This window comes from Humulus lupulus, chromosome 5 (genome assembly GCF_963169125.1).
Source record: "Humulus lupulus chromosome 5, drHumLupu1.1, whole genome shotgun sequence".
NCBI classification, from domain to species: Eukaryota; Viridiplantae; Streptophyta; class Magnoliopsida; order Rosales; family Cannabaceae; genus Humulus; species Humulus lupulus.
The window spans coordinates 185,599,315-185,609,504 of NC_084797.1; the positions used below are offsets into that span (position 1 = coordinate 185,599,315).

General features: G+C 37.8%; 1 protein-coding gene across 1 annotated transcript; it reads right to left on the bottom strand.

The window, feature by feature from the left end:
- Nucleotides 1–9,234: 9,234 nt before the first annotated feature.
- On the bottom strand, nt 9,235–9,687 carry LOC133779762 (uncharacterized mitochondrial protein AtMg00810-like). The gene has a single exon (XM_062219678.1). It carries the CDS (start codon nt 9,685–9,687, stop codon nt 9,235–9,237), a length of 453 nt encoding a protein of 150 aa, XP_062075662.1.
- Nucleotides 9,688–10,190: the final 503 nt, after the last annotated feature.

The following is a 10,190-nucleotide window of genomic DNA, read 5'->3' on the forward strand; positions in this document are numbered from 1 at the left end:
GCCTTGAAACTTATTTACGTTTCTTTGTGAGTTCCAAACTAGCACAATGGACAAAGTGGCTGCCTTGGGCTGAATATTGGTATAACACCTCTCATCATTCAGCAGGGGGAATGACTCCTTTTAAGGCATTGTACAGCAGTGATCCACCTCCATTGATTCAATTTGAACCAGCAAGCACTAGGGTGTCAGCCGTGGAGCAAACACTTCAGCCTCGAGATGAAGTGCTTGAATTGCTTAAGGTAAACCTCCAGCAAGCTCAACAGAAGATGAAGGTGCAAGCAGACCGTAAGAGAAGGGAGGTGAATTTTGTAGTGGGCGATTTGGTTTATGTGAAGCTTCGTCCTTATCAGCAATGGTCCCTTGCTAAACGAAAGAATGAGAAGCTTGCTCCTTGATTTTTTGGACTGTTTAAGGTGCTGGCTCGTGTTGGATCAGCAGCTTACAAACTGCAGCTGCCATCGGCCTCACGAATACATCTGGTGTTCCATGTCTCGGTGTTAAGGGAAGCTCTTGGACCACAACAAGTGGCTACAGACCTTCCGCAAGATTTGACCCCTGATTTGGAGTGGATGTTGGATCCAGAACAGGTGTTAGATGTTCGCCCAGGAACCCACAAGCAGCAGACACAAGCTTTGATTAAGTGGGTGAATTTGCCGATTTTTTAAGCAACTTGGGAGAATTTTGATGTCATTCAGCAGCAGTTTTCTCACTTTCACCTTGAGGACAAGGTGATACTTTGGGCAAGGGGTATTGATAGACCTCCTATAACCTACATGTACACTCGGAGGGGTAAGAAAGGAAATGCAAGTGGCTGAGTTAGTTAGGGGAGAGGGTATTGTATGGGGAAAGGTACAGGTTTTATAGTGTACCGAGTGAGTATTAGAATAAGGCAGGGTGTTGAGTTAGAGGGTATGTAGAGAATTAATTACATTGTAGTGTTTGGAGAGAGGCAGGCTCTCGAACTCCTGACCAAATTTCAATACAAACAGATTATAATCTATCTCCTTTCTCTCTTGTTCTCATTGATTTCTGTTGTGAATTAACCCAGGATTGCAGGAAGTGTCTATCACTCATCTAATAGTTCGTTGATGACCAGTATAGGGAATTTATCAGCCATTGTAACCTTTTTTAGAGCTCTGTAATCTACACAAAATTGCCAACTCCCATCTTTTTTCTTTACTAGCAAAATTGGGCTTGAGAAAGGGCTACTGTTGGGTCTGAAAATTCTGCTTGCAACATTTCTGCCATCAATCTCTAAATTTTGTCCTTTTGAGCTTGTGCATAGGTATGGCCGCACGCTAATAGGTCCCATTCCTTCCTTCAAGGAGATGGTATGCTCATTTGCCCGAGGTTGTGGCAGCCCTTGCAGCATATCAAACTTAGCCTTAAACTTGTCCAAAATGATCACTGTAGAAATAATCTGAATTATTGGTTAGTGTTTTACAGCTCATTAGTTAATGTTTTACAGCTAAGGTGTAATTTATGTAAATTAGTTTATACCTAGAATATACCTTTTGTACTCAACCTATTTAAAGGATATTCCTTTAGAAATGAAAATAACAATCAAGAGTATATTTTTCTACATGGTATCAGAGATTTAGAAGCTAAAAAAATTATGATTTTTTTCATTCTTTTTCTCAGCCCTTTCTTAAAAAATAAATTAGGTGTGGAAATAATGCTTCTATATTTTATTGAATTAGAGTTATGCCTTTAAATAGGAACTGTACAAAGAATGAGAAGATATTTGGTAGTTAATTCTGAATATCCTAGCATAATTACAACAAAGAATAAGGTAACAAAATAAGCCTACAATAATCTAAATATGGAAACTATACAAAATATACAGCTAGGTTTCCCATTCTAAAAGGGATATCGAATAATATTTTCTACACCCTCCCTCAAGCTGGTGCATAAAGATTCCACATGCCTAGCTTGCACACTAACTCATTGAAACTTTCTTTAGACAAACCCTTAGTCAGTATATCTGCCTGTTGGTGCTTGCTGGGAATGTAGACAGCACATAATTCCTTTTCATCAATTTTTCCTTTGATAAAGTGTCTATCCACTTCAACATGTTTAGTTCTGTCGTGATGAATTGGATTATGTGCGATGCTAATGGCTGATTTACTGTTGATATACAACTTCAACAGAGCAGCCCTTTGAAGTTTTAGTTCTTCGAGTATGCGTTTAATCCAGATTAATTCACATACTCCTTGAGCGAGAGCTCTAAGTTCTGCTTCAGCACTACTTCAAGCTTGTTGGAGAAAATCAAACTATTTTAGGAAGTTTTCTAATTTTAGAATGATTGTTTAAAGCTGTAAAATAGCTTATTTGTTTGCTGATTTTATTTATTTTAGGAAAGTTGTTAAATAGGGTGATTTGACATTAAAGTAGAATATTATTGTATTGTTTTAAGGCAACCTCTTATATGTGTATATATTGTATCATTCACGATAAAATAATATATCAGAAAATTTCCCTATTTTTGACTTGGTATCAGAGTCGGCCCTAGTCTCTTTCTCTCATCACGATGTCAGATACCTCCCATGAGTCCACTACTATCCCACCAACCAAACCTATCAACCTTAACACCCCTGAATCATCTAAATATGTTTATGAATCCCATTTTGTTTAGATTACCACCATTCATCTTAATGGTGATAATTTTTTGCGCTGGTCTCAATCGATTCGAATGTGCATGCGAGGACGCGGGAAGATGGGCTATTTGATGGGTGATAAGAAGGCACCTAAGGAGGATGACTCAGCTTATGCTACATGGGATGCAGAAAATTCCATGGTTATGACTTGGCTGGTTAATTCTATGGAGGAGGAGATTAGGTCTAACTATATGTGTTATCCTACTGCTAAGGAATTATGGGATAATGTTCATCAGATGTATTCTGATTTGGAGAATCAATCTCAAATTTTTGAGTTGAATCTCAAACTTGGTGACATAAAATAAGGTGAGGACAATGTTACCAAATACTTTACTGTGTTGAAAAGGATTTGGCAAGATCTTGCTCTTTTTTACACATATGAATGGGAATCTGTTAAAGATGGTAAACATCATAAAAAGACAGTCGAGGACAATCAGATTTACAAGTTTTTGGCTGGTCTTGATGTTCAGTTTGATGAGGTGAGGGGGAGAATCATTGGCCACCCACCTTTGCCTTCTATTGCTGAAGTCTTCTCGGAGGTTAGAAGAGAAGAAAGTCGAAGGAATGCCATGTTGGGAAAGAAGGTTGTTGGAGCAGCTGTTGAAGGATCAACTTTAACTAATACTAATGGAGGAGGCTATAGCAGATCCACCTGGAATAAATCTGATGAAAAGCCAAAGGTCTGGTGTGATTTTTGCAACAAGCCTCATCACACTCATGAGCCATGCTAGCGCATTCATGGGAAACCAGCAAACTGGAAACCACGAGAGAAATACGGGCATAATGCCACTGCCAATGAGGCTGAAGCTCTTCCTTTTACAAAAGAGCAGATGGTTCATCTTCATGAGCTGCTGAATTCCAATCTGCAATCATCTGGTATTTCTGTTGCATCTGTGGTACAAACAGGTATTGAAAAATATGCTCTCCATTCCTTTTTAAATTCTACTCCATGGATAATTGATTCTGGAGCTTCTGACCATATGACAAATTCTTCTAAATTGTTTTAATCCTATATCCCATGTTCAGGTAATAAAAAGGTTAGGATAGCCAATGAAACTCTCGCACCTATTGCGGGAAAAGGCCTTGTTAAAAGATCTTAGGGAATAGATCTTAAATCTATTCTCCATGTTCCACAACTTCATTGTAATCTTTTATCTGTTAGTCAACTATCTAGAGATTCTAATTGTTATGTTGTTTTCTATGAATCTCATTGTATTTTTCTGGACCAACGCTCGAGGAAGACGATTGGCAGTGCTAGGATGATTAATGATCTCTACTATTTTAAGGATACTCTATCTATTGATAAAATTGCTCAAGGACTTAGTAGTATCAGTTCTTTTTTTTTTTTTTTGATCAAATAATGATATGACATTATAGGTTGGGCCATCCTAGTTTTTCCTATTTGAAACATTTGTTCCCTGGTTTATTTAAAAAATTAAATTCTTTATCTTTTCAATGTGAAAGTTGTGTATTGGCCAAGAGCCATAAAAACACTTATGTTAAAAAATCTTATTGTCCTTCTCAACCTTTTTACCTTTTTCACACCGATGTTTGGGGACCCTCCAAGGTCACCACATTTTCAGGTAAGAAATGGTTTGTTACTTTTATCGACAACCATACTCGTTTTTGTTGGGTCTATTTAATGAAAGAAAAATCTGATGTGGCTCAAATTTTTGAAGATTTTTACTGTATGATTGAAACACAATTTCAGAGTAAAATCAGTATTTTGAGATTTGACAATGGAACATAATATTTTAATAAAACATTAAGCAGTTTTTTAAAGGAAAAAGGAATTATTTAACAATCTTCTTGTTCTGATACACTTGAACAAAATGGCTTAGTTGAATGAAAAAATAGACACCTATTAGAAGTGGCTAGAGCTATGATGTTTTACATGAATATTCCAAAATACTTATGGGGAGATGCTGTTCTTACTGCTTCCTATTTAATTAATAGGATGCCTACTAGAGTCTTACAATATACTACTCTTAATTGCTTGAAAAAATTATTTCCAGGGTGTAGAATTAACTCAGATATTCCTTTAAAAATATTTGGTTGTACTGCCTATGTTCAAACTCCAAAAAGGTCTAGGTCCAAATTAGAACCAAGAGCTGAAAAATGTATTTTTATTGGATATTTGCCTAATCAAAAAGGTTACAAGTGCTTTAATCCTGTTACCAAACGATTTCATATGACTATGAATGTTCCTTTTTTGGAACAAACCCCCTTTTTTACCAAAAGTTTTATTCAGGAGGAGACTTTAGTGGAATCAAATTTTTGGGAAATTTATCTGCTCTCTAATATCATTCTAGAAACAGCTCAACCTACTGAATGTGAATCTGAAATTGGTTTGTCAGAAAAAGAAATACTACGATTTATTAAAAATCATGAAAATCTTGAGCCTTTGGTTTATTCTAGGAGAAATGTACCTGAAAGAAATAAAGACCATGTAATCATTCCAACACATGGTCAAACGGAAAACCTAAGCGATGGTCTTCCAAATATTTCAGGTAATTCTTCTCCTACTTCTTCTTCTCTTACTGAACCTGAATCTAGTCTAGGAGTAATTCCATAAAATACCAATTTAGATCTTCCTATTGCCTTAAGAAAAGGAACCCATACATGCACTAAGTATCCTATTGCTAAATATATTTCTTACAATCATTTGTCAAAAAACCATAGAGCATTCATTGCGAATATTTCAAAACTTGTTGTGCCTAGAAATATACAGGAAGCATTGGATGATCCGAATTGGAATTTGGGAGATTGTAAGAGTACTGAAGGGGACAAAGATTTTTGGGTGCAAATGGGTTTTTACAATAAAAACCAAAGCTGATGGGAGTGTTGAAAGGTATAAGGCTAGGCTTGTTGCAAAAGGGTTTACTCAAACCTATGGAATTGATTATCAAGAAACTTTTGCTCCAGTTGCAAAAATAAATTCCATTCGGGTTTTACTTTCTCTTGATGTTAAGTCTAGTTGGCCTTTATACCAATTAGATGTTAAAAATGCTTTTCTTAATGGGGATCTAGAAGATGAAGTGTTTATGAGTCCTCCACCTGGTTTTGAAAAGGGTGTTGGTTTTGGGAGAGTTTGCAAACTTAAAATGTCCTTGTATGGGCTTAAGAAATTTCCTAGAGCCTGGTTTGAGCGCTTTGGTAGAGTGTTGAGGCGCCATGGACATACTCAGAGTCAAGCAGATCACACCATGTTCTATAAACATTCAAAAGGAAGGAAAGGTAGCTATCTTAATAGTGTATGTGGATGATATTGTTTTAACTGGAGATGATCATGATGAACTTGATGAGTTGAAAAAGAGACTTGCTCAAGAGTTTGAGATCAAAGACTTGGGTACTTTAAAATACTTTCTTGGAATTGAATTTTCTTGGTCCAAGGTAGGAATCTTTGTTAATCAATGTAATTATGTTCTTGATCTTCTTAAAGAGACTGGTATGCTAGAGTGTAAACCTGTAACGACCCAAATTCACTAATTAGGCTTAAAGGCCTTGATTAGTGTGTCTGGAGGGCGTAATGGGAATTATGTGTGATTTTAATGATTAAGATGCATGATTATGATTTAAAGCATGTTATATGACTATGTGTATTATGTTATGTGATAATTATGCTATATGATTTGTACCACGTAGGTGTGGTGATATCAATGTGATGCACGTGCCGAGACGGTCCTAGAAAGCTAGATAATGGTAACTTGTGTAACTGTTAGTAACCATAGAGAGTAACATGTTTTGTTGGAGAAGTAGTAGAATTGTAATGTAAGTAAAGGACAAGTGTGCCCTTGAGGTTTAGTTAGAAAGGGATATTAGTGGAGGGGTAAGGTGGTCTTTTGGCAGTGGATAGATGAGCTTCAGCTGAGAGGAAAAGTTAGTCACGTATAACACTTTGGAAAATTGATTAATGCTAAAATTGGAGGAAAATCTAGAAGAAAAGAGAAGAAGAGGGAAGCTGAAGTTGAGAGACCTAAGAAGAGAGTTTTGATGGTTCAAGGCAACTAAGTTGAGCATAAGTCAAGATTACTCAGAGGTAAGGATTTATCTATGATTTGTTTAAGTTTCAAGTCTAGTTCTTAGAGGATCGGCATGAATTGAAACAAGTTAGTGGCTGGTTTTGCATGAATTCAGAGTTGCAATAATCAAAAGAGAAGGTGATTTGAAGCTAGAGTTGAGGAGAATTCAAGCTGGGTTCTTGACTGAGGTAAGAGTGTATCATGTTTAATTTTCATAACTGTTATGGTTTAAGAATCTAAAGGTCTGGTTTGCACTTTTCTTAAGTTTTGGTTCAAGGGTTTGAATCTGAAATTTAAGTATGAATTCTGTGAGTGGTTGTGTAATTGAGCTAGATTATAATGTTTATAGGTTGTTGAATGGTCTATTTGGGGTTTTGAATTAGTTTTGGGGCTTAGGTATGAATTTGGAATGATTTGGAGTGATTTGGGTTCGGGGAAAATGCAAGGGAAAACCCAGAAATCTCGGTTCGCGAAGGAGCGTCGCGGCCCTGTTCTTGGGCACCGCGGCGCGATGCTGTTTCTGGGCAGAGCAAGTTCTCTGACTTGTTGGGCGCCGCGGCTCTAACTTGCTAGGTGCCGCGGCGCTAGGCCAATTTCAGAGCATGGGATTTTGCAATTTTGAGCCTTTGCTCCGAGGGTTCGGGGGATGTCTTCGGTGCATTGTTTTAGGGATTTGGGGGATTCCGAGAGTATGGGATTGGTTCCGGGAAGTAGTGTTGGATTGATTAGTGACAAAGGATGTTTCATTTGCATTGTGACTAGGTCTTTGGAGAGGCTTGGGGTAGAGGACCGTGCTCGCGGCTTCATGGCATCGGAAACTAGTAAATTGAAAGGTAAGAAAACAGCACCCGGTTGTATGATTGTGATGGGACTAAGTGCTCCCGAGATTTGTATCATGTCAATGTTGGTATTACGCCATGGGACATGTAAAAGCGGTCTAAGAGTGCCGTACATGGTTTTAGCGCACAGACCGCGGATTGGCCACTGGTAGCCAAGGACAACGGGATAACGGAGGGAGCAGCCTGAGGGTGCTAGCCCTAGTTATCATTTGTGAACTATTTATGTTATGAATTGATATGCTTAGTATGTGGATTACTTGATTAAACTGATTGATGATATGGCCGAGTTTATGTGATACAATGTGAGATGTTGTCTTGTCTGCTAATTGTTTATGCTCTGTTGTTGTTGTGTTTTCTTGCTGGGCCTTGGCTCACGGGTGCTACGTGGTCCAGGTAAAGGCAAGGGCAAGCTGGACCAAGCCTGAGGTGGAGAGCTCCAAGGTGGAATGTACATAGCCAACGGTTCGACCGTCACGGTCGAGGAGTGGACCAGGACAGGGATCACCTAACTGCTCGTTTTGCCTTAGTATGGCCACTTGTTGTACATAAACCTTGTGTCTTTTGTAAACGGTCTTTGAACTTAATATTTTTTTTGGGATCCCATGTAACAGATGATGCTTGTTAATGAAAATGTGGCTTTGAGACCAAAACTCTTTTAACCCTAGTTCCTTTATAGTTTCAATAACACGATTTTATTTAAATGACTTGATTAGCAAGTCTGGCACCTTATAAACACACAGTGTAACGGTCTTGGCTATCCAGGGCGTTACAAAACCTGTTGAAACACCCATTGAACCAAATGTCGAATTGCAACCCACACAAGCTGAGAATGTGAAGGATCGGGAATGTTATCAATGTTTAGTAGGGAGACTGATTTATCTATCACACACATGGACAGATATAGCATTCTCAGTGAGTATGGTGAGTCAGTTCATGCATGCACCTGGACCTAAACACTTTGAAGCAATCTACAGAATCTTAAGGTATCTAAAAGGAACACCTGGAAAAGGACTCATGTTAAAGTCAAAAGGCCATTTACAAATTGAAGCCTATACAGATGCAGATTGGGCTGGGAGTATAGTTGATAGAAGATCTACCTCAGGTTATTGTTCATTCGTTGGAGGTAACTTAGTCACTTGGCGGAGTAAAAAACATAATGTGGTTGCCAGAAGTAGTGCTGAGGCTGAGTTTAGAGCTGTTGCTCATGGTATGTGTGAGATATTATGGATAAGAAGGTTACTTGAAGAGTTGAAGGTATCTCAAGCATCCCCTATGAAACTTTACTATGATAACAAGACTGCTATCTTGATTGCACATAATCTAGTTCTGCATGACCGTACAAAGCATGTAGAAGTGGATAAACATTTCATCAAAGAAAAGATAGAGGAAGGCCTGATTTGCATGATTTATGTTCCAACCAAAGAGCAAGTAGCAGACATTTTTACAAAGGGATTATTCAAAAAGCAGTTTGATTTTTTGAGTAGCAAGCTGGCTATGGAAGACATCTTTACACCAGCTTGAGGGGGAGTGTTGGACAAAATCAAACTATTTTAGGAAGTTTTCTAATTTTAGAATGATTGTTTAAAGCTGTAAAATAGCTGATTTGTTTGCCGATTTTATTTATTTTAGGAAAGTTGTTAAATAGGGTGATTTGACATTAAAGTAAAATACTATTGTATTGTTTTAGGGCAACCTCTTACATGTGTATATATTGTATCATTCACGATAAAATAATATATTAGAAAATTTCCCTATTTTTGACTGAGCTACCACTGGTTGCTTCTTACTCCTCCAAGTAACCAAGTTCCCCCAAACTTTAGTGCAATAACCAATTGTTGATCTTCTATCCTCAATTGATCCTGCCCAATCCACATCTGTGAAGGCCTCAACACCTCGCTCTTCATTTTTCTTATACAATAACCCAATCCCTGGTGTTTTCTTTAGATAGCGCAAGACTTTATACACTGCTTCCAAGTGTTCTTCTAAAGGATTGTACATGTATTGACTAACCAAGCTTACAGCAAATGCAATATCAAATCTTGTGTGAGATAGATAGATCAGTTTTCCCACTAGCTGCTGATACATACCTTTGTGAACTGTCTTCCCTTTTTCCTTTTTGTACTTGCCTCTTGGTTCAATCGGTGTTGCAACTGGTTTACAGCCACTCATTCCAGTTTCTTTGAGAAGATCTAGAATATATTTCCTTTGAGATACCGAAATACCTTATTTTGTTCTTGCAACCTCCATTCTGAGAAAGTACTTCATTGGCCCAAGATCTTTAACTTCAAATTCCTGGGCTAGCACTCCCTTGAGTCTTCCTTGCTCTTCATAATCATCACCTGTTATTATCATGTCATCAACATAGACAATGAAGATAGTTACCTTCCCCTCTTGTGTGTGTTTGAAAAACAGGGTATGATCTGACTGAGCCTGTTTATATCCATGCTTTCTTATCACCTGATTAAATCTTTCAAACCACGCCCTTGGAGATTACTTTAGGCCATAGAGTGACTTTTTCAAGTGACAGGCATTCTTTTTTCCATATCTTCCTTCGAACCCTGGAGGAATTTTCATGAAAACCTCTTCTTCCAAATGTCCATTGAGAAAAGCGTTTTTAATGTCAAGTTGTTGTAAGGGCCAATCAAGATTGGCAGCAACAGATAATAAAACCT

What these genes read in the sequence shown, in the direction of transcription:
- LOC133779762 (XM_062219678.1), bottom strand. Translation starts at nt 9,687, where the DNA reads ATGAGTGGCTGTAAACCAGTTGCAACACCGATTGAACCAAGAGGCAAG.